At 39.2% G+C, this 24,260-nt stretch overlaps 1 protein-coding gene across 1 annotated transcript in view; it reads left to right on the plus strand.

The window, feature by feature from the left end:
- LOC149743880 (uncharacterized) overlaps window positions 1-24,260 on the plus strand; it is a 104,197-nt gene that overhangs the window by 9,958 nt on the left and 69,979 nt on the right. Inside the window, exons 3-4 of the mRNA XM_089906088.1 lie at window positions 7,596-7,638; window positions 22,887-23,150. Of these exons, the coding sequence (XP_089762214.1) occupies window positions 7,596-7,638; window positions 22,887-23,150 (307 nt within the window). The remainder of the gene's footprint in view (window positions 1-7,595; window positions 7,639-22,886; window positions 23,151-24,260) is intronic.

Here is a 24,260-nt window from a genome sequence, read left to right on the forward strand (position 1 = left end):
CTATCATTATGTAAGCTATACTTGAATTGTAATTATAACAGATTTTATGTCAACACACATCCATTTCTAGTGTTCATCTGGTGTTCAAGGGGAGAGCAGCATGTCGTAAATTTTATCAAAATATAACATCTGAAGAATAGAACAGAGGGTAATTGTGTAATTCTGTATTCACTCTAATTAAGTTCAGTGGAGTTGGCATAATAGAATTAAGGTGAAAAAAAAAAAAGACATTGAGGTACCATGGCTCCCTCTCCTAACACACCCTTTTTATATCCGAGAGCAGAGACTCAGCACCTTTCTGTACAGAAATGGAGACAGGAAGAGGCCAGAGGATGAATGACAGGCACGAATGAGGTGGAACTTTGAAGAGCAACATGGAAATGAAATAATTCTTTTGTATTTGGTAGGTGGGGAAAATGTACCAGCGTGTATGCCTACTGGGACCACGTTTTCCAGAACAGTTAAGCCCAGTGTCAACTATGCTGTCCCACCTTCCTCGTAAGTAGGAACATACTGTTACTTGAATCTTTGCTTCCTGTTTCTTGATACCTGGTTGAGAAGATTATCACAAGAACTGCATCTTGTTAGCAAATACACTGTTTTGAAATGATTGACACTCACTGAAGAGTGGCAGCTCCAAGCTTGCTCTCTCTTGATTTTGGAGTATTTAAGTCTGGAGTGCAGGAGTGGGTTATGGGGAAAGACCATTGGAATTCTTATGTCTTCAGCATAATGGTTATAGCATAATGGTTAGGAGTGTAGGTGCTGGTTCCAATCTCTGCTTTCCACTTGCTAACCATATGAGCTTGGGCAATTTACCTGATTACCTGAACCTCAATACTCCTGCCTATAAAATGATGTTAATAATATTTCATCCCCATAGACTTGTTTTCAATGTTAAAATGAAGTCACTTACACCAAGCACTTAATACAATGCCTAGAGCATAGTAAAGTCTATTATTATTACTATTACTACTACTACTATTATTATTATTACTATCACGATGCCAGGTGCTATTTTTCCTATGCCTTATTCCATTATCTTCTGCCCTGTTCCCCCATTTCTGTCTTGTTGCTGTACAAGGGTAGGTTTGTCACAGAGCATTTTCTTTCCCTAGTGTCTGACTCTTAGTCATCAAGGTGACTGGTCCATGACCCCGGCATTCATTGCTGCTCGTTGAAGCAACCCATTTTGAGAAGGGGAGTTGGATATTGATGCCAAGTTGGGTCAAGGAGAGAGAATTTTCTCTCTTCTGCACTCAGAGAGCTAAGTGAAATATTCAGGCCTCAGAAGGAGAATCAGGCAAAGGGCAACATGCTTAATTTCATACCTTAGTGATTAAGAACAAGTCAGACAGGCTGGATTTGAACTCATTTCCGTCATGTACTGACAACGGGATCTTAGGTGCTTTTGTAACCCGTCTGAGGCTCAGTCAACATCTGAAAGAGACGAATAACATTATCAGAACCTAGTGTATAGCCTCGTTGTAATAAGTGAGTAAATCCTTTTAAAACGTTCAGCACGTTGTTTGGCATATAAACACTTAATAAAATTTAGCTTCTTTGACTACTACCGCTGCTAATATTATTAAGTAGCTGAGCAGATCCGAGGCCCATTTTTTTCTTAGATTGCACATAATCATTTGGACAACCAGCTCACATTGATCAACCGTTGCTTATATATAAACCCCCATGAACCCAAAGGTGCTTTAACTCTCTCCCAGTCAGAGCCTGTTCTGGGGGCAGAAGCAACACCGGCACTACCCCCGTCATCTTTGCCTTTATTGTCACTACACTCGCCTGCCGTACTGAGCACTTTCTGTTTGCCAGGCACCAAATTTAGCCCTGCGTATGCACTATATCATGTAGTTCTCACACTCCACTCAGGTGGGAGACATTATCATCATCCCCAGTTTTCAGGTAAAGACGCTGAGGTGTTGGAAAGGCAAGAAACTTGACCCACAGCAAGAGATGGAGCCGGAGTATTCAAACCCTTCTCTCTGACCTCAAGAACCCTTAAATATTAGCATACTACTACATCCTGGTAAGAAAATCTGCTTCCAGCCACTCTGGTGAGAGTAGAAATGATTCTCAGTCCCCACATTCCTCTATTGCCCATGCCACCCTAGCCTCAGGACTAGGGGGGAAAGGAAGTGATCTCTTCAAAGAGCAGCCAAAGGGAACCTACTCCCTTCTGCCTTTTCGTAATCAACTAACCAATATTTTATTTCCTTCTTAAGAGTCCCCACATGTTCCTTTTGGTACTTAGCTTGGCCTTTTAGAATTCTGACATTCTGTACGTGACTCATCCACTGTATTTCATGTTAATTTATTGAGGTCAAGTATAGGGTCTTACTCATCCTGAAGTCCAGTTATCCCCTGTCACATCTAACTCTGTTCTCTTCTTCTTGTAGGACATCTGCAGGTATTTATTTGAATTTTGTTGCATTGTTCTCATCAATAGTACATTAAAAGTTATACAGAAAGTGCTTTCTTGTAAGGAAAACCATCTAAATAGATTTCTAGCTCTTTACTTTTTATAGCACTATTGTAGAGATTATAGATCTCCAGGTAATATTTTTTAGATTGAGTTCTTCATATCATCTTATTTTTACATATAATGATAAATCTGAATTTTCTCTATCAAACCTCCGAGACTTCACTGGCTTGTAACTTAGCTTGTTGATTATGTGTTGTTGACTTTTCCATTTACAATGATATTTGATCCTGGTAAGGATGGGGCTGGGTGGGAAGGTACATCTTAGGGCCATAAATTGGTTTTGTAGAGAACTAACATAAAGATCTAAAGCCTCATCATATTTCTGCAGAACTCATGAATCATTTTATTATAATTCCATTCATTCAGGGAGTATAAAACCATTTTCCAATTGTTATTCCTAATTTGTTCATCTTCTCTTCCTTAGTCTTAGTGAGAAGAGAGCAGGCTGAATGGAATAAAGTCATTATGACCACTGGGGCCCCTAGGGTAGGCATCAGTCCCAGAGTTTTGTTTTCATCTCTCCGCTATTAATATTGGCTAATGTCTTGAGTGCTTACTTGGTGCAAATTACTTAGCCGACCATGGCAAATGGATTGTGTCATTTCATCCCCTGATAGTCATACAATTAATGTATGTATTATTATGATATCCCATAATGCATACATGGAACAGAGCCTCAGAAGTAGTTATTTGCTCACCAAAATATGGTAGATGTGGAATTTGGACTCAGGTCTGATAGACTCCTAAATCACTCCTAGTGATTTTTACCACTAAATTAAAGTTGTATACCTCTGGAGAGTAGATAGTTTCTAAAATTTCCTCAGCTCTAACGTTTTATAATTAAATTTTTGTCTGATGGCAAGCTTAACAGTTAAGATGGGTAGGAAGGAATGCCAGCCTGTTGAATGGAATTTCCCTGAAATAAGCCTGTTTTATGACACCAGTTCACTCATTCATTCACTCAGCATGTATTGAATGTTTGCTCTGTGCAAAGGCATTTTAGGCATCACAGTGGAGTGAGCGCCCCTTCCATAGACTCTCCTGCAGCACTCAGAGAAGTCTTGGACTGGTTTGCCTGTTATGGAATGGGGCTTGGTGATAGAAGCCTGGTTTGTCCTCCACTGATATAACTAAGACATACTCATATGAGTTTATAGGCATCTTGAAGCCGTGGGATAGTAACACACATGAATCTTACCATTTTTGCCTGGGATTAATGATATAAAGGCTTTGGATTTGGGTATGGAAAATGGGTGCAATTATGGGCGTGTTGGTTCTACATATATATGGACATCACGTGTCATCAGCCTGCAGCTACCTGCCATTCCTCACTACTTCTTTTCACAAACCAAACAAGTACCTTCTTATCTCTCCTGTGGATAAGCTCTTGACAGTGGCACTAGGGCCTCCCTCAATAAGTACATCATTGGCTAAACCAGTGCTTTCTCAGATATGCTCATTGAACAGCCCTTAAGGTGGACTGACATTCCACTGCCTAGAATAGAATATGGTGTTCTTTAGAAATCGGGGGGAAAAAATAGGCCACCAGATGTACTTTCTTTACTTTAAATTGTTTATATATATATATATATATATATATATATATATATATGAACAATTGTTATATATGTGTATGTATACTTGTTCATATATATGAATGATTTAAAATTGAAGAGAGATATATATATACACACACATATATATATGTATATTTAAATTTTGGCTTCTGTTAGCAAGTAGTAAATTAAATTATTAGCAGATCCATACTGCAGGGAAATAACCAATCAGATTTCATTCAATAGCTTGCTTTTTTGTAGATTTATGGTTGTGATTTTATATCTGCAGGTATGTTTGCTGAAGAAAATATTTCTACCACTTTACGCAAAATTAAATTCATTTAATACCAATGCGGCATGTCCCAAATGTCTTAATACAGTTTTAATCTTTAATCGCATCAGAAGTATGGAATTAGAAACATACCCCAAAATCATTTGAAGATATAATTACTTTCATTTCCCTTATACTTCTGAGACTTTTGAAAAATAAGTATTTAGTTGTACTTATCTGTTTCTGTCTCTCTAAGGATAGCAAACACTGAAACACAATTATTTTTAAAAGTCAATATTAAAAGTATATTGTCCAAGATGATCAAAACTAAGGAAGTGGCAAAGAAATTCAAAAATTTAACCTTTCAAAGGGTGCTTTTTTTGTGAATGTGTAGTACTTGTTCTTCTGAAGGAATTAATCTTTTTAAAAATTTAATTAACTTATTTTTTATTGAAGTATACTTGGTTTACAGCATTGTGTTAATTACTGCTGTCCAGCAAAGTGACTCTGTTATACATATGTATATACATTCTTTTTCATATTCTTTTCCATTATGGTTTATCACAGGATATTGAATATAGTTCCCTGTGCTATATAGTAGGACCTTGTTGTTTAGCCAATCTATATATACCAGTTTGCGTCTGCTAATCCCAAACTCCCAGTTCATCCCTCTCCCACCTGCTTCCCCCTTGGCAGCCACCAGTCTATTCTCTATGTCTCTGATTCTGTTTCTGTTTCATAGATAGGTTCATTTGTGTCATATTTTAGATTCCACATATAAGTGGTATCATGGCATTTGTCTTTCTCTTTCTGACTTACTTTGCTTAGTATGATAATCTCTAGTTGCATCCATGTTGCTGCTGCAAACGGCGTTATTTCATTCTTTTTTTTATGGCTGAGTAGTATTTCATTGTATATATGTACCACATCGTCTTTATCCATTCATCTGTTGATGGACATTTAGGTTGTTTCCATGTCTTGGCTATTGTGAATATTGCTGCTGTGAAGATCAGGGTGAATGTGTCTTTTTGAATTATAGTTTGGTCTGGATATACGCCCAGGAGTGGGATTGCTGGATCATGTGGTAGGTCTATTTTTAGTTTTCTGAGGAACCTCCATACTGTTTTCCACAGTGGCTGCACCAACTTACATTCCCACCAACAGTGTTGTAGGAGGGTTCCCTTTTCTCCACACCCTCTCCAGCATATGTTATTTGTAGACTTTTTAATGATGGCCATTCTGACTGGTGTGAGGTGGTACCTCATGGTAGTTTTGATTTGCATTTCTTTAATAATTGGCAGTGTTGAGCATCTTTTCATGTGCCTATTGGCCATCTGTATTTCTTCTTTGGAGAAATGTCTCTTTAAGTCTTCTGCCTATTTTTTTGATTGGGTTGTTTGCTTCTGTTGTCATCAAGTTGTATGAGCTGTTTGTGTATTTTGGAAATTAAGCCCTTGCTGGTCGCATCATTTGCAAATATTTTCTCCCATTCTGTAGGTAGTCTTTTCATTTTGTTTATGGTTTCCTTTGCTGTGCAAAAGCTTGTAAGTTTGATTCTGTCCCCTTTGTTTATTTTCATTTTTATTTCTATTGTCTTGGGAGACTGACCTAAGAAAACATCGGTATGATTTATGTCAGAGAATATTTTGCCTGTGTTCTCTTCTAGAAGTTTTATGGTGTCATGTCTTATGTTTAAGTCTTTAAGACATTTTGAGTTTATTTTCGTGTGTAGATAGGTTCATTTGTGAAAGGATGTGTTCTAACTTCACTGGTTTATATAAGGCTGTCCAACTTTACCAACACCACTTGCGGAAGAGACTGTCTCTTTCCCATTATATATTCTTGCCTCCTTTGTCAAAGATTAATTGTCAAAGATTAAGTGAGGTGTGTGGGTTTATTTCTGGGCTCTGTATTCTGTTCCATTGATCCATATGTCTGTTTTTGTGCCAATACCACGCTGTTTTGATTACTGTGACTTTGGAGTACTGTCTGAGTCTGGGGTGGCTATGCCTCCAACGTTGTTCTTTTTCTTCAGGATTGCTTTGGCAATTCTGGGTCTTTTATGGTTCTGTATGAATTTTAGGATTATTTGTTCTAATTGTGTGAAAAATGTCATGGGTAATTTGATAGGGATCGCGTTAAATCTGTAGATTGCTTTGGGTAGTATGAGCATTTTAACAATATTAGTTCCTCCAACCCAAGAACATGAGATGTCTTTCCATTTCTTTGAATCATCTTCACTTTCCTTTATTAATGTCTTACAGTTCTCAGCATATAAGTCTTTTGCCTTCTTGGTGAGGTTTATTCCTAAGTATTTATTTTGGGGGTTGTGATTTTAAAAGGCATTGTTTTTTTACGTTCCCTTTCCGATATTTCATTGTTGCCATAAAGAAATGCCACCAATTTCTGTATGTTAATCTTGTATTCTGCTACCTTGCTGAATTCGTTTATCAGTTGTAGTAGTTTTCATGTAGAGTCTTTAGGGTTCTCTATATATAGAATCATATCATCTGCATCTAATGACAATTTTACCTCTTCCTGAAGGAATTAATCTTGAAGTTCTACTGAGACTTTTGGGATACCTGTTTTAATGAGCCATTACTTCCTGCCTGAGATTGCACTATGCACCAGAGATTCTAGAATTAGCATAATAAAACTAATAATGCAAACAACAGCAACAAATCTTCACAAACCTTCCTTGCAAGGAAGTAAAGTCCACTGGAAAAACAGACAAGTGAAACACACATTCAAAATGGCAGTGATTCTCAAACATTTATGTGCTGAAAAATCATGACAAGCATGATAACCAGGGCAATTACTAGACCCCTTCTCCAGCTGGTCAGGTGTAAGGTCCTGTAACTCAATTTTTGGTGAATGCCTCCAGGAGAGTCTGAGACAGATGTTCTCAGTTGTCGTCAACCTTTAGTGTGCATCAGATTTGCCTGAGAATATTGTTAAAACACAGATTGCTGGGCTCCAGTGCCAGAGTTCTAACCAGTTCCCAGGTGTGGCTGATATTGCTGGCCCAGGGACCACATTTTGAGAACCACCTTTCAAAACGCTGCAGTATGCGGTTGTGTGTGTTGTGAATGAGACGGCCCAGAGAACCAAAGGAGGGCAAAGGGACTCTGCCCTAAATTAGTCAAAGGTAACAATAGCAGCTAGAATTGATTGACCCAAGAAAAAATTATAAGAACTTTACCTGCATTTGCTCATTTAATCCTTTCAGTAAGGTACATAGGTGCTACTTAGTGTTCCTCTTTTACAGGGGTGTCCAGAGAAGGTAACTACTTTGCCCACGTCCTAAACTGGTAAGTAACAGATTAAGAATTCAAGTCTAGGAAGTCTGATTCCAGAGCCCACACCTCTACCCTTTCTGCATGTAGAGAGGAGTAAAGGGTTGTCAGTGAAGCCTTCCTGGGGGCCCTGGCCTCTGAGTGTAGATAGAAGGATGAGTGGACATAAAGATCATTATTTGTGTGTGGTGGGGGTAGGGGAGGAAGTATGAGGGCTTCCAGAAGAGCCCGCCCTCCCCATACATCTGCTATAAGCAAGTCTGATGATCAGGAGTCCGGAACATGAGTATGACTGTGGGTTACTGAGAAGGGTTCTACAACCCTGAGGTTAGAGTTCTGGATCAGTTAGTAGGTAACAGAAAGTGAATGAGTGATTTACCTTACTTTCCACGGGTAGCAGGAAGTTTGGAGATAGTCCCTCTAGCGTTAGTCCAGCTGCTGAAGGGCAGCACCAGGGGACTGGGTTGCTTCGCTCTTCCAGCTTCCACATCTCTAGCACGTCCACATAGCTTCAAAGTGACCCCAGAATCTCCAGTAGTGTTCCAACAATTTGGGCAGGAAGAAAGAAAAGGAAAAAAAAAAAAAAGAAATTAAGTAAGAAAAAAAAGGCAGTGTCTAACTCAGAGAGCAAATTTTTTACCACAGATGGTCAGCAGACTTGCACTTAGATCTCATCAGCTCGGATTTTAAACTGGCCACCTTAGCCTTAAGGATAATGGGGTCTCCTAAACCAGGGCTCTGATAGTAAGGAATAAGGAGAGAGTGGTACTGATTAGCAGTGCCTGCTGTCCCAAACAAATATTATCCCCAAACTATTTTTTTTTATCCTATATTTTACTTTAAAGAATGGAGGGGAAACATTATGTATCTGTAAATAGCCTTTTAGAAAGGGTACAATTATATAGTTATACAACCCCCTGGAGGGCTCCTTTCTTCTAAAATCTCTTTAAAAACTGTTCAAGGTTAAGGACATTTTTATCTTAATTTAGTAACTTGCAGTCGATTATCTTGGAATGACATCCTCTCTCTGCAGATGTTCTGTCAGGCTTTAGAAAATTCTAGAAGTGGACAGAGAAGTGTTATGGTACATGTATTTGCAGTATGCACGTCTTTGAAATGAAATCCATTTAGGGACCAAAAGGCATTTCATGTCTTTGCTATACATTTTCACATATTTGCCTTTCCAGAATTCCTTTGAGCAAATCTGTTAGATGTAACGCATCCGTTTCTCCCATCTGAATTCTTTATTACTAAACGTTCTTCAGTATGCTCTCACTCCCCTCTGTCAAAGGCGTTTCTCTGGGTCCTCACCCTTCTCATCTCATATGTGAATGCGTATCTTAAACTGAAGCAACAGTCTGCTATGACTTCTCCATAACTTGAAGAACCCGTCTTTGTGGGAAAAAAAGTAGACTTACTAACTTAAAAGGTAAAATGCGCGCAATGTTTCTGAGAATTAAAAACTAAGATAAAAACATAAGCAATGGAAAAAACTTACAGTGGATCCTTTTCAAAGACTTTATTTTACAGAGAAGGCAACTGAGGTGTAAAGAAAAAATGCGTTAGTTAAACACTAAATGATAAACCTTAAACCTCAGTGGAGCAACACATGGACAGTTCATTTCTCACTCACTCAGGAGTGTAGTATGGACTTTGGTGGTCTGAGGGTCAGTTTTCTGCTCAGTTATTCAGGGACCCACCACCTTCATCAAGTGGCTCTACGTTTGTCCTAAAAAGGAAAGGAGAGAGGAAGCTGCAAGCTACAATTATCAACTCGTTATCCTTCAGACATAAACTCTTCAGGTCACCTCTGGTCACATTCTTTGGGACAGAACCATACCCAGATGCAAGCGGAGATGGAGAATGTTGTTCCTATCTTGGTCCTAGTGATGCCTCTACAGGCTGGAGGAGCTAATTAAAGTGTAGTCAACAGCTCGTTGTTTCTGCCACAATGAGTGATTAGCCTAAGACTGTGGATTAATTATGTGTGTGTGTCACATATACATATAATACACACAAACATATATGTGTGTGTATATATACATTTTTTAGCATGAGTTGACACATGGGGCTTCTGCCGTATCAAAGAGTACAAACTGCCTCTTGTTGCTTTTCCTTAATTGAAGTTGACTACTACTATCTATTTCCCTTCATTTTGCTACCTCCCACCCCCCGCCTTTCAGTATTATATGAAAATTCTGAAAGAAATAATTTCAAAGTTTCCAGTGCTTTTCAACGTAATAGAATACTCAGACCTTAACAATTTTCCTGTGTGAAACTTTTGCCAGACTAAAATAGTTAACTTATGAAAAGTAAATTTAGATTGATACAAAAGAGAAAATAAGCTGATTTTTTTTTTTTTTACACAAATACCCCGAGCCAGGGTGGAAAATAAATGGAAAACTGGAGGAATTTAGATCCTTTTGTTGTAAATTTAAATATTTTTAATTGTAAAAATAATACAGGCTCATTGCAGAAACTCCAAAATTGAAAGGATTTAAAGAAAAAAGGAAAAATAACTCAAAATCCCATTTCTGATAAATCATCTCTGTAACATTTTTGAGGGTATCTTTGGAAACTCTTTTGTGACGGGGTGCATATAAATACAATGCAAGTATAAAATACCTTTAATTATTATATCAAACTACAAAGCAGTTCTATAGCATTTTCATTTAGTAATATAAGTATGATTACTCATCACCTAATAAAAATCTGCAGCATCATTTTTAATGGTTGAACAGCATTCTATTATTTATTTAACCAGTCCCTGCTGTTCAACATTTAGATTATTCCTGTTTTGCTTTGCTAAACAATGAGACAAGCATCCTTGTTCATATGTCTTTGAGCATTTGTTTATTTCCTTAGAATGGACTTCTAGAACTTGAATGGCTGGTTGTCAGTTCTGGTACATACTGACATATTGTCTTCCAGAAAGGTTACCGTGCTTTTTATTTCTACCAAGAATTTAACATCCAGTGTGGTTTCTTACACACACTCATCAGTACCAGTATTATCAATATCAATACCAGTATTATCAAGTTTTTTAAAACTTTGTCATTCTAGTCAGTAAAATATGACACCTGAATTATTTTATTTGTATTTCTTTGATTAATAATAGCAAGGTTGAACATATTTTCATATCTTTATTGGCTGTTAATACTTTTTAGTTTGTGACTTTATGACATCCATTTTTCATCGATGTATAACAACCTTTTATATATCAATGTGTTTATTTTGTTGTTTGTTGTAAATGCAATTTTTTTCTCTTCATTTATTAATTTTTATTTTGTGTGTGTTGAACTTCTTTAATACTGTCAAGTCTATTCAAAAACCCTTTAATGAACACAACAAATGTGGAAAATCAGTCATTCTCCTGCATTTTGTAATCAGTTTATTTCCTCTTGGGCAGTATGGAAATGTAAGTTCTTATTTCATCTTAAGGTTGGAAAGAATCTGTTCCCTCGGAAAAGGATTATAGTCTCCATGATGCAGTAATGGGAGATTTTATAGGGTAGGCAGGGTCGACAGAAGAAAAAACCCTAAATCACACTCCATTGGTGGTTGCCTTATTTATAAAAATGGCATTTGAGGTTGTGTGACTGCCATCAGGTAAGCAAAATTAATTTTTAGCGTGAAGTACTCCTATCAGCAAGAAGAGCCTAGGATAGGCTAGCAGTAAGAAGTGAGGGGTTATGGGATTGGGGCATAGCCTCTGTTTCCTCCAATGCAGCTGGAAATTTAAACTCTGGGGCTCCTGCTTGATCCAATCAGCCCAGCTAGTATGTGTTGCCAGGTAGGGTGAATAGACTCAGAAGTACAAGAGCTCATCCTTGGTCCCCTCTGGAAATGAGCAGAGAATACTGTGTCAAGCAGAGGTGATCAGTCCATGGTCTGGAGACTTGGATCTCCTCACATAGTCCTTAAAGTCAGGGTGAGACAAAAGGCCAATACAAATTATATTGATGACAGTATCAATGAGGTGACATTGAGTCCTTTGACCCAACGTGTGTCTGCAGTGTGCCATCCATTAGTAAATGGGCAAAGCCAATCTATCTGATACAATGAATGAATCTGACACTCATATTTTGAAAAACTGAAACTGTATCCATTTGTCAAGAACAGTGGCTACTTGTTCTGCTTTATTCCCCCTGGTAGAACTAGGTAACATTGCAGGCAGTAAGACGTTCCGGCATTTCACCCTGGAGTAGCCCCAAAACTGAAGAAGCTGTCTTATCAGTAGTTAGCTCCTTGTCACCAAGAATATTAAAGTAGATTTGTATGATTAGCAAATTAAAGAGACTGTAGTGCCTACCACTACTGTATTCACTAAGGCACCCAAGTTATTCTAAAGAAATCCTAATAATACATTAGGACCGTTTTGAATATTTTTATTTGATTAGCCGTAATCTTCTAGTTATAACATCCATCACCATTTTGACCACTGAAACTTGGCCTTCTTTTCTTACAGCCTAGCCCTGTGGTCTTGGGCTAATCACTAACCTGCTTAGATACAATTTTCTTCTCTATGAAATAGAAACAATATTATATGCTTTGAAGGACTGCAGGAAGATGAGCTGTAATGTTTATCAAGTGCCTAGTAAGTAGCCTGGCCCATAATAAATACTTGGCTAATTGTAGATGTTAGTTTCATTTTTAGTTTTATTTCCAAACATTGCTCTTTACTTTTGGAACTCTAAAATTTGTTTTGAGAGTGGAGGACTTGTTGTTTGGATTCCTCCAACACTCTCTGTATACTCTGTACTTCTATCCCTAGATCATTTATATTAATGGAATAAATGATCTTTGGTCTGGTGATTCCAAGGTGACGAGGAGCTAAATGGAGGTTCAGTATACACCTGGAAGTATGGATTTTCATGCCCAGTGCAAATGTGGGAAAGGCATTATTCCCACATTATAAAGGGGGTAAAGACCTCCAACTTGAGGAGACTCTGGGTTGAGAGATGAGAGATTTACAGGCACTGTGTTTATCCTACAGGGTACCACAGGGGCTTTTCTGTTCTGTAGCAAGAATTTGCACCTTATACCCTTGTAGTTAGAAGTAAAGCATACCACATAACTAATATCTAGTAAGCATTAGAGTTAGAATAAATACCATTTATTTAACGTTTCCTTTGTGTTAAGCATTTTACAGTTACAACATATGGATGGATACTATATTGTAATGGTTAAGAGTGTAGTTTTTTGAGCTGGATAATCCTGGATTGGAGTCTCATCTTTATTACCTCTTTTTTTTTCTGTTTTATTGAGGTATAATTGACAAAATTGTAAGATAGTCAAAGAGTATATCATGATGATTTGATATACATATCTGTTGTAAAAGGATCCTTCCCATCACGTTAATTAATACATCTAACAGCTCATGACACCTTTTTCCTTTTTTTCTTTTTTTGGTGAGAACACTTAAGTTGTATTCTCTCAGAAAATGTTAGTTATACAATACAGTATTATTGACTGTAGTAACTATGTTATACAGTAGATCCTCAGACCTTATTCATCCTGCAGCTGAAAGTTTGTACCCTTTTACCAGTCTTCCCCTCTTTTCCCCACCCACACCCCAGCCCCTGGCAACCAGTTTTCTACTCTGTTTCTATGAGTGTGGCTTTTTTTCTTTTTAGATTCCATATATAAATGATATCATTCGTATTTATCCTGTCTGGCTTATTTCGTCAGCATAATGCACTCCTGTTTCATCTATATGGTCACAAATGAAAGGATCTCCTTCATTTTTTTAAGGCTGAATAATATTCCATTACCTCTTAAGTGAGTGACTTTTGGTACATTGTTTACACTTCCTAAGCCTCAGGGTTTCTTTTCTTCTGTAAAAAAAAAAAAAATATATATATATATATATATATATACATACTAACAAGTTATTTTTTGATACGTGGAATGTTTGTTGAATCAACAAATAATTAGTTGAGATCATAAATGTGACACTTAGCACTGTATTAACATTTATTAATACTCTCCCTGTTAATTTCTACAATAAATTGTATAATAAGTAACAATAATAATAGTACTACTAGTAGTTTTAGAAAATGCATAGGATGTGCCAGGCATCATATACTGTACTACCCTCCTTCATGTGTACCACAAGTTACATGTGGATATCATCTTCCACGTTGTTTCCTTTAAAGAAAATTGAAGCTCAGCAAGATTGAGTAGCTTGCTCCAGATGTGAACTCAGGTCTGAATCACTCCACATATAGGTTCTTAATGACTCCATGTCTTTAATTCCACATCTGCATTTGTTTGTTGTTGTTGTTTTTAACTTTCCAAGCATCTGATCTGAAATTCCTTTCTCTTTGGGGAATTTTCCACTTTGTGGGTCTTGGTGAGAAACAGAGCCTTCCTCTCGTTATACAAGCTGAACATGTCAGATACACTGTTTACTCACATGCTCAGTCTCCCTTACAGATGGAAAACAGTCGGGCGACCTCAGGTTGGCCAACTGCACCCCTCTCTTGGATTTTGAATTACAAATAAATGATGTAAAGAAGCAAGGCCAGCAGTGCTGGGTCAACCTCCTGTTTCCTGTTCCTGCTTGGTAGCAAGGCCAGCTAGGACTTATAACATCACTTTGGCCTGATCCTATAATTGCAATAGCATAGCCTTGGCTTTCGGTTGTTTAGTCTGCTTCTAGTTACTGAGACCTAACCAGAAACTTCCAAAAGTTTCCTTTTCTGCTCAAATTAGCCGTATCTGGTTCCTGATGATTACAAATAAGACCTTTCCTGATATACAGTGGTGACCTACTTATCCAGGCAGATGTAACATCGTCCTGGCAGGGACAGAGGGCAGGCAAGTTCCTTGAACAGCTGAACAAGAAGAAAAAGACCTAAGAAGGAAGAATTGAAGCCAGTTCTGCTTGTGTTATAATTCTACCCGCAGCTGCCTCTGTTTCACAGACCACATGCTAAGGACCATGTCCCTTCCCCTGTAACAGACGAGCAAAGTAGACCCAGGCCTTCCAACCCAGAGACCAGCTGAGCTGTACCGTGGACAATCTAGGATGTGAAAGACTTCACTCAATGTCTTTGTCACTTGACACATTGTTCCTCTCTTTGGGAAGTAGCTTCTTTGTGTGACAAGAATATGCTAAACCAACACTTAAGTGGACAGAGGTGAACGATGCCAAAATTAGCTACAGAAAAAAAGGCGTAAAGACTTGTATTTTCTGTTATTTGAAGGTGTTAAGACCCCACATAGAATATGAGTCCTTTAAAGGAAAGTTGTGAATGGCCCAGGGAATGTTGAATTTCCATGTGGCCATATGTTCTTGATCGGTCACGATGATGATGATGGTAGCATCAGTAGCATTTATCAGTGTTTCCTGGGTGAGAGGCACTTTATCCTAATGACCTTTTAACCCCATGATGACCCTGTGAAGTAGGAAATACTGTTTCAGCATCTTCAGGGTTTTTCTTTTTTTTTTTTTTTTTTTATCAGGAATTTACCCTAGATCACAGTTGGGTGGTAGAACGACCAGAACTGGACACTAGCCTTTCCTGAATTCCCAGAGTGTGATCTTAGCAGTTATATTGCCTGATGCAGAGCCATGTAAATGTTGCCAAAGCAATGAAACGTGTACCTATTTCTAACAGATTCTAACTCAGAAGCTCTGGGGTTAAGTGCAGAGCAGTTGAGTGTGATTGTCTTTACAGACAGTAGATAACTTAAGAGAAGTTGTTTAAAAGTATATTTGCATATTGCACTACACTGTCATATCTGTGATTGGTTAGCTATTGAGTAACTAACACAAATCCCAATCCCATCTCTAATCTCATTCATCTCTTGTATGATATTTGACCTAATTGAGGCAGTTTTTTTTTTGCTCTTTCCCACAAACACACATCGAACATCCAAAACATGCTTACCATTTGTGAGCATATTCTCTTAGTTATTTAGGAGTTGAGTAAGAGTGAGAGAGAAGGGCTTCCCTCGTGGCGCAGTGGTTCAGTGCTCTGCCTGCCGATGCAGGGGACGCGGGTTCGTGCCCCGGTCCGGGAAGATCCCACATGCCGTGGAGCGGCTGGGCCCGTGAGCCATGGCCACTGAGCTTGCGCGTCCGGAGCCTGTGCTCCGCAACGGGAGAGGCCACAACAGTGAGGCCCGCGTACCGCAAAAAAAAAAAAAAAAAAAAAATGAAATACGGTCATCATTTATTTAATATCCTTTATGTTGTTAATCCCTCTTAGCATTTACTGCCATTCACTCATTTGTATTATTTGGAGTATAGCAGTTTATTCACACAGCATTTTTACATATGGCTTATCATTTGTATTCTATTTTAATAACACTAATAATTGTAGACTATTGACAAACTCATCAGACCCTACATATTCATTTCAAAATCATGAAAATAAGGTGGAAAATGAGGTGTAAAGTGGAAAATCTATGTGTATGTTTTCATTGGTGGAATGAGGAGCTACCTGAATATCACTCCTTCAGCTTTTTCTTCAAATGGTGCACTTTTTCCTCCATGCATAGCAGTCTCTTCCATTAGGTAAACAGTAGTCTTGAGGGCAAACCTCAGAAGTAGAAACAGGAGAACTTTTCAGTTATGGTAAAATCAAACATATTTTTCTTCAGTAGTGAAAAAAAAATCCTTCACGAGAAGTTCAACCACCGTGAGTTCCATGGTGAAAAACTTTCCACTTATAGATGCAACTTCCCCCAGAATTCTGAGAAATGTCGGTAGTAGAGAGGGGTGTTGCATACACCTGTTTCATTTCCCTCTGACTTTTCCTCCTCCTTTCTCTATTGACATTAAAATCTATAGTGAAAGCACATAGTAAGCAGTCTAGGACAATTGATATGACATTTGATCTAAATCTCCAAAGTCTATTTTAGATGGGGATGCTATGAGAGTCACAGGAGGGGAAAAAATCTAGAATTATTCTTATGTGATCAAATGTACTAAAATAACAAAAGCAAATCTTATTTCTAGCTAATAAAATAGCATTCCTTATATGATGTCATATTATGGCAGAAAAGAAATATATGCGTCTATTTTCTTCTATATTAAAACTGCTAAGGAGTGGGGACCAATGAACTAAATCAATTGTTTTGGGTTCAAGTTGTAGTTTTTAGTAGCCATCCTTCTTAGCAAGTTTTCAGAAGCAAATGTAGTTCGTTTACTATCACCACTAAATGTGCAATTGTGTAGATTTGTGGAAAAAAGTATTATCAAATATATATACTTCAAAATGATTTGTGTAAATTTTTCTATTCATATTATTATTCTCCTTAAGTAAATCAAAATCTACTATATACTGTGTTTTTCTTCTATAGCTTAAAAGGGGAATGTATGTTGAAACTTATTCAAATATTTATTAGGTGTCTACTAAGTGCCAGGCACTCTACTAGGCAGTAGAGATGTTGTATTAGAGGTGGAAAATGTCCTTGACCTCCAGAACTGATACTCTTGTAAGAGAAATACTGGGTCAAACTAAGTCAACAGTTTCTTTGCTACAGAGCTTTTTACGAGTCTTGTGAATTATGAGTCTCTGATAAGGAGATGCAGTGGACAACAGATCCCAAATTTATTTGAAATCTTTTCCTTCATGGACTGTCTCATAGGATTTATGATCCACTGAACACACCTTGAGAGACACTAGTATTCTGCAGTGGTTAGTTAATTGTTTTCTATTAAACAACTATATACTGAATCCATGATATTGAGTAATAATATCCATGATATTATTATCTGGATTTTTTGGAGGATACAATGATGTACATGGCCACTGTGATGATAAGGGGGTCCAGTTTAGTTAAGAAGAGAAACCACAGGAGTTATAACTTAATGTAACAAAGAAATACACACACATATATATATTTATATGTAAATTACTATTTATATAGTATACAGTGTCTTCTGAAGAAGATAGAGTTGTTTGTAACTTGGGATCTCACAGGAGGTTTCACAGAGAAGGTAGACCCTGAGCTGGGCAGAATTTCAGTAAGTTAATTTGGTTCTGACCGTACAATAAGATCAGGTATTTGCACTGGTCAATCTGACCTTGATGGAACAGCATTCCATTTGCAGGGAATAGTGTGATCAAACATGCAGTGGTGGAGATTGCCAGATTGTAATATTCCAGTACCTGGAAAGTGTTGGAACGTCTGCTTTCTCCACGGTCTAGAAAAGTGAATCTCGAGTGAAATGCAAGTATAATGGAGGCCAGTGCTCTTTGCGTTGTACACTGCTTTGATTCTACAACATGCAACAATGTAGTGATCTGTTTCAGATTGTCATTATTCGAGAGGGTTCTTAGTAACAGGAGTGGAAAAGGAAGACCTCTCTTCCTGTGTTTCTGCCCTATGCTCTTAAGCCAGAAAATGTACCAACATCACTGACCTGACCTTGTCTCAGGTATCTATCAGGATCTACTAGAATCATTCTAGTGAAAGGTAACTAGATGTCCAAAGGACTTAAAAGATACACTATAACCTTTGTATACTTTATATACCTGGTGAAACAAAAATGTCACCTGAGTGGTCCCCTTCCCTAGAAATACCAGTATGTTTTTCCAGTGCATGGCAGAACTTTGCAGGTAAAACTGGGATAAAGGTGAAGAACAGTCTTAAAATTCTAGTCCTTGAACAGCACCTAACACAAAACAGGTTTTCAATAATCTTAGCAACAGTATTCACAAATAATGACCATCAGCGTAACTGCTCTTTTGTGCCAAAATACATTACCATATTACTTTTTTCCCTTCAGCTTTACAACTTGGGTTCTATTATTGTTTTCATTTTACAGGTTAGGAAAGTGAGGCTCAGAGATGCTAAGTCACTTGGGCAAGGTCACAGAGCTTGTAGGAGATAAACCTGCACGCTTACTGTTGGATCCTACAAACCAGACCATAATTTAAGTCCTTCAAAATATACCTCAGAACATTTGAGTAAATTAATGAATAAATCCTCCTAGTCAGACTGACCAGATCATTATATTAGGTTCAGCTATAAGTGGAGGAAAGTCATAGTCATAGTTGGACAGTTAATACAGTAATTTACTTGCTTTGAATTTTCTAAATGATGTTTAGCTGGTAGTTTCATGATGATAACCATCGAATAAAAACAGGCATATTTTGGTGTTTGGAATAAGATCTCATATTGAGTAAAATACATATTGATTTCTAGACCTATATGATGTGAGTAACAGATGACATTGAGATGTCATCTAGAAGTACTCCTGTGCAGTTCATCATGTCAACCCAGCTAATAATTTTAGAATGTTCAGAGTGAATAATATATGCAGCCATAAAGCATATTTCTAATCAATGCAAATAATATTTTTCCTATGCTAAACCCAGAGTTAAGTTATAACACGCATCATAAGATTAATGGGCCATTTTTTCTTCATCACTTTGCTAAATGACTTAGTCTGGAAACCATTCAGAAGGTTGCGAATTGGAGCTGAGCAGTAGTAGTGAGACTGTGCCTCTGATGATGAAACTAATTCCACCCCGACCCCTACCGCTCCCTTCTTGGGAAAGAAGGCAACACTTCTCCTAGAAAAAGTCACAGGTTCGTAAGCTGGCTTGTATAATACGTTTGGAGGAATAGTGTGTCTTTTAAGCAGAGCCTATCTCGGCATATAAAATAATTTTTACCTACCATTTAATGAAATTAACACTCGCTTTGAGGCTAGGTCTTTTGCCATTTGACTCCTGGATCACGTCTATGGATATATTTTTTTCTTGAGACGAAGTGTGAACCCAATATAGTATCCGTCATTCAGTCTATCTAGCTGATGTACGTCATCTGAAGCACAAGCTCCCTGAGGCCAGGCACTTTATCTGCTCTATCAGTGTAGCCCTGATGCCTAGTGTCTAGCTTTTGGAGATTCTTAATAAACATTTGTACTGAATAAGGTATGTATATGGTGAGCAAAAGTTGGCTTCCCATTCTACAGTCAAGAGTATCCCACTCATGTTCTGTGAACACTGGATAGCAGAATCTTACTATGTTATTTTTCTGTTCCCTTTGCAAGTTTCCTGAAAGGGCATTCCTGTCCTTAGAATGTCCATCTCCTCCCATCTTCCTGGAGAATAACTCTTCTTTCTTAAATACTTAGCCCCATTATTGACTCTTTAAGATTGAATGTATTACCTCCTTACAAACAGGAAAATGCAGTGCTTTTTTTTTTTTTTTCGACAGTTTATCACCAGAAAATTATTCTAACACCTGAAATTCTGGACCTAAAATGCCTGGACTAGTGGTTCTCAAAGTCTGGTACCCAGACCAGCACATCAGCTGCACGTAGGAATTTTTAGAAGTGAAAGTCTTGGGCCCTGCTCCAGACCTACAGACTGGGACACTCTGGGGGTGGGGCCCACTACCTGTTTCAGCAAGCTCTCTTGGTGATGCTGATGCATACTCAAGTTTGAGACCCACTGCTTAGACCTAGAGCTTAAGGTTTAGGCTTTGGACAGATCTGAGTCCTAAACACTACTGAGACACTGGAGTGACCATGAGCAAGTTACTTCTGGGAACCTCTTAGCATCTGTGTGCCTTGCTTAGCTAATAGTGATTTTAATTAATTAGAATAATGCACACGGTGTACTCAAGAGAGTAACCAAAGCATACTTTATGTTCCATAAATTCTAGCTGTTTACCATTATCATCAATCAGAGCTTACTGACACATCCTGAAGACATTCTTCTAATAAGTGTAATAATGTGGTTTGTAAAATTAACAGCTTAGAAGAGCATATTACGAAGTTCATCAGACAGGGTCTCAGCAGGAAATCAGGGGTACATCAATAAGGATAAATTGAGCCCAATGTAGAGAATCAAGAGATAGTGTAGTGCCCCTGGGTTCAGTAAAAGTGTGGCTACTTTATAGGAGATGAAAGAGAAAGGAAGCCTTGCTGGAGAGAGAGTCCTCTCCAAAGATGCTGTGATGCCCCACAGAGAAGCACTATACGTTAGTTGGGGGATGCAGCCAACTCCCAGCAATTTGGCAAGAATTAATACCCTAACTTCACTCCCCTCCTTCATTCCCTACAATCTTCTATTGGTACTCTTCATTGGTGAGCCAAACAGAAGCCAGAGCAAGGACACTTACTAAGATAGGCCATGCAAGCCATCCATATAGAATTGGGTGGAGAAAGGATGTGGAAGGGCAGATAGGACATATTTCCCGCAGGTGGTGAGCGAGCTGTAAAGTCACTCGCCCTTCTAACATCTTTGCCATTGCAGGAGCACGGAGGAGCGAGTGGTTAGTTCTGACTTGGCAGATCCAGGAGACTGCAGGACAGAACTGGTATATGAGTTGGGCTTTAAAGGTAGATTTGAATTTTAATGGAGAGTATGGAGTAAGAAATGGTGAAGAACCAAGGGAAAGGGAGATTCATTGCAAATGGAGAAAAGAAAAGTGGCATAAAGACAAGAAAAGTCAAGACTTATGGAAGAGATAGCAAATACTCTGCGTGTGACTGGAGCAGAGAATGGGTAGACGAAGGCTGGAAGTTAAGATGAAGTCATCCTTGAATAACATTAAAGTTTCCTCCTTTAACCTCAATTTCCACCTTCTACTCCCTTCACTAACATTGGAAAATTAAAAGTGAATTTGACTGGGTTGGTGGCAATGGCAGTATGAAGCAAAGAGAGGAGAATAAGAGTAAAAAATTTCGTAGTACCTTGGTGAAGCTGGGTAAATGATGGGTGGTGGTGTCACGTCAAAGCATGGGCAAGTGATTGTGACAAATATAGGCTTATTTCTTGACTATATGACTTCAGTTAAGGTACTTAAGCCCTCTAGGCTGCAGTCTCCCAACCTGTAAAATGGGGATAAAACCTCGCTTCCTCCAAGGTTTCTGTGAGGATCTAATGAGAAATGGAAGTAAAGAGTTGAGTCCAGCAATCAGTTTTTAATACATATAAACTAATGTGAGGATAAGGGTAAGAATACTTGCTATCATTTATTGAATACTTATTATGTGTCCAATATTGTGCTAGTCTATTTACATATCTTTTCTCACTTAGCTTTCTTTTCTCTTATCTGCCTTTCTATAGGCAAGAGATAACTGATGGCTCAGTTATGAGGAAACGCAGTTGTGAGGAAAATGTCAGAGGGAAAATGTACCAGAAAGTTAATTCCTAATGGATCTGTCAGCCTTAAACAGAGCATGTCTGTGCTAAAATGTGTAAAATATCTGTGCTAAAACTACTCAATTGGACAAGTTTTGATAAAGTATTAACTTAACGAATAGGCATAAACAGCTTGGAGCTTTTTGGGGGGTATGTGGTAATATTAGTATTGGTGTGATGACTTTTGAAAGTTCTATGGCGTATAGAAGTCAAAAAGAAGACCCAGAAAGGGGGAAAACTCTCTCTGAAAGTTATTGGGGAAGTCTGGCTAGTAAGACTCCAAAAGGGAGAATCAGTAAGAGGCCAGGTTATTCATAGGCCTTCTAAGAATGTGTCCATGAGAAATATTTACAATGATTGGATGCCGGAATAAAGGAGAACACTGGCTCCATAAATGGTAACTTATTTTCCACAAACAGGCTAATGATAAAAATAATGAAAATCTGATGGATTTTTGAGAGTTTCATTGACCAAACTGAGACAAAAGTACATAACAGCTAGATGCTCATAGTTTTAATCAGTTCACTTTGGAGTCAAGCAAAGATAGCACCTGAAATGGTAAGGGACGTTTATGCAAGGTCACAAAGGTTTTTGGTGGTGCATTTGGGATATAAACCCATTTCCGTAAGAATTCTTTCGGAAGTCAAATGTTTGCTTGTCAAAAGTAGCATGGGGCTTCCCTGGTGGCGCAGTGGTTGAGAGTCTGCCTGCCGATGCAGGAGACACGGGTTCGTGCCCCGGTCTGGGAGGATCCCACATGCCGCGGAGCGGCTGGGCCCGTGAGCCATGGCCGCTGAGCCTGCGCGTCCGGAGCCTGTGCTCCGCGGCGGGAGAGGCCACAACAGTGAGAGGCCTGCGTACCGCTAAAAAAAAAAAAAAAAAAGTAGCATGAACTTACTTCCAGGAAAAGTTCCTAAGAAAAAATAATTTGAGTAATGAAGAACACTGATGTAACAGATAATTTAAGAACCCAGAAACAGAGGTAAAGAGTAAAGCAATTATGGGTTAAGAGTCTGCATAGGCAGAAGGAGCGGAGAGGCTGCTGCTCAATGGCGGAAAAGCGGCCGGTGTTCTGACCGCTTCGTCCCCCTAGCAGTTGCGGGGGAGTTTCCTGCCGGCGCGGCTGGAGTCTCTGTTTCTCAGGGTTCGGTGGCTGGAAGATGCTCCAGAGAGACGAGGCTGCGGCGGAGGAGGTGGCGGCGGCCGAATCGGCAACGGCGCTAGGGTGGAGAGAAGGCGGCGTGCGGGGCCCAACGGTGTAAACAGCCCCGGAGGCGGCGGAGGCGGTGGCCAAGCCCCCGAGGGGGAAGCGGCGCCTCCTGTGGAAGCCTGGGCTGAGTGCAGCAGAGAGGTTCTGCGGCGGGCGCGAGCGGACGCCCTAGACCTCGCCTCCCTCCCTCGCCCCAGGTAAGGCCGCTGGGCGCCCCGCCGCAGGGGGAATGGCTCGCGGGCACCGCCGAGGCCCCGGACCGTTTTCGGGGTGCCGCCGAGCTGCGGCCGGGACCTCTCCCCGCTTAATCCTCGCCTCTTTCCCTCGGCCGCGGAGCCCAGAGGAGCAGGACGCCGGGCCTGGCTCCTGGCTAGGTCCCTTCCCCAGCCGCCGCCTCCGCGCTCGGCCGAGGCTGGGAGAGGCTCGGGGCAGGGAATTTTAGTTTGCTCCAAAGCCTGGAAGTAAACTGCTTGTCCCTGTTCTCTGCGAGCATCTCTTTCACCTGAAAGCACTGGGGCTACTCCAGGCCGTAACTCGTCCCTTCCTGGTGCATGCCTGTTTGAAAACACTACCTTTTCCCATTTGTTTCCTCATTAGCTTCTGCCTTCCTCTGCGCTCCATTTCACTTCTTCGTTAAATCTTCTTTCTCGCTCTTCTGTCTACGCGTCTCACCACCTCCTTCCTCCTTAGCGACTTTATTTAAATCGTTTCTCTTTTTCTTCTCAGGAGACTCCGGTCTTCTCTTCCCTGTCTTCCCCAGCAGTCCTTTTCGGATGTCATTCTTTTTACTAGTGAAGTTCTTAAATGAAACTGCTATCGTCAGTGTCCCAAATCTACCAGAGGCCCATTAAGAATAGACTCACCAGCTTTAAGTGGCAGATCAGTTTCTGATTTCACCGAGCCTAACATCCTTTTTAAAAAATTGTATTATTAAATGTAGAGTGTGGAAATAGCCCTGAAGCTATTTTTAAAATGAAGGGCTCAATGAGTGTTGGAAATAGTTATTTCATTTTTTCAAGTTGCATGACCTCTAATGTCAGATTGAGCAGATCTAGAACATTTTTGCCCATCTTGTCTGGCAGAATGCTTCTGAAGCGTTTTGATAGCGGCTCACATTCATCACTATTCAAGTTGGCTTAAAAGCAGTTTGAAAACTTTAGAAAAAAGACATTATGAGAACAACTAGGAAGGTGTTTTGATGAAGTCACTGTTAAATACCTTTTAAAATAGGCTTCACATGTTTAATGTATCAAAATAAAGTTGGCGGGGGTCTTGTAAAAAGGATTATTTAGGAATTTGAGTAGTCT

This window comes from Delphinapterus leucas, unplaced genomic scaffold (genome assembly GCF_059928025.1).
Source record: "Delphinapterus leucas isolate spDelLeu-1000000601 "Yukka" unplaced genomic scaffold, BTC_Dleu_Yukka2 spDelLeu_asBTCV2_sq61, whole genome shotgun sequence".
NCBI lineage: Eukaryota > Metazoa > Chordata > Mammalia > Artiodactyla > Monodontidae > Delphinapterus > Delphinapterus leucas.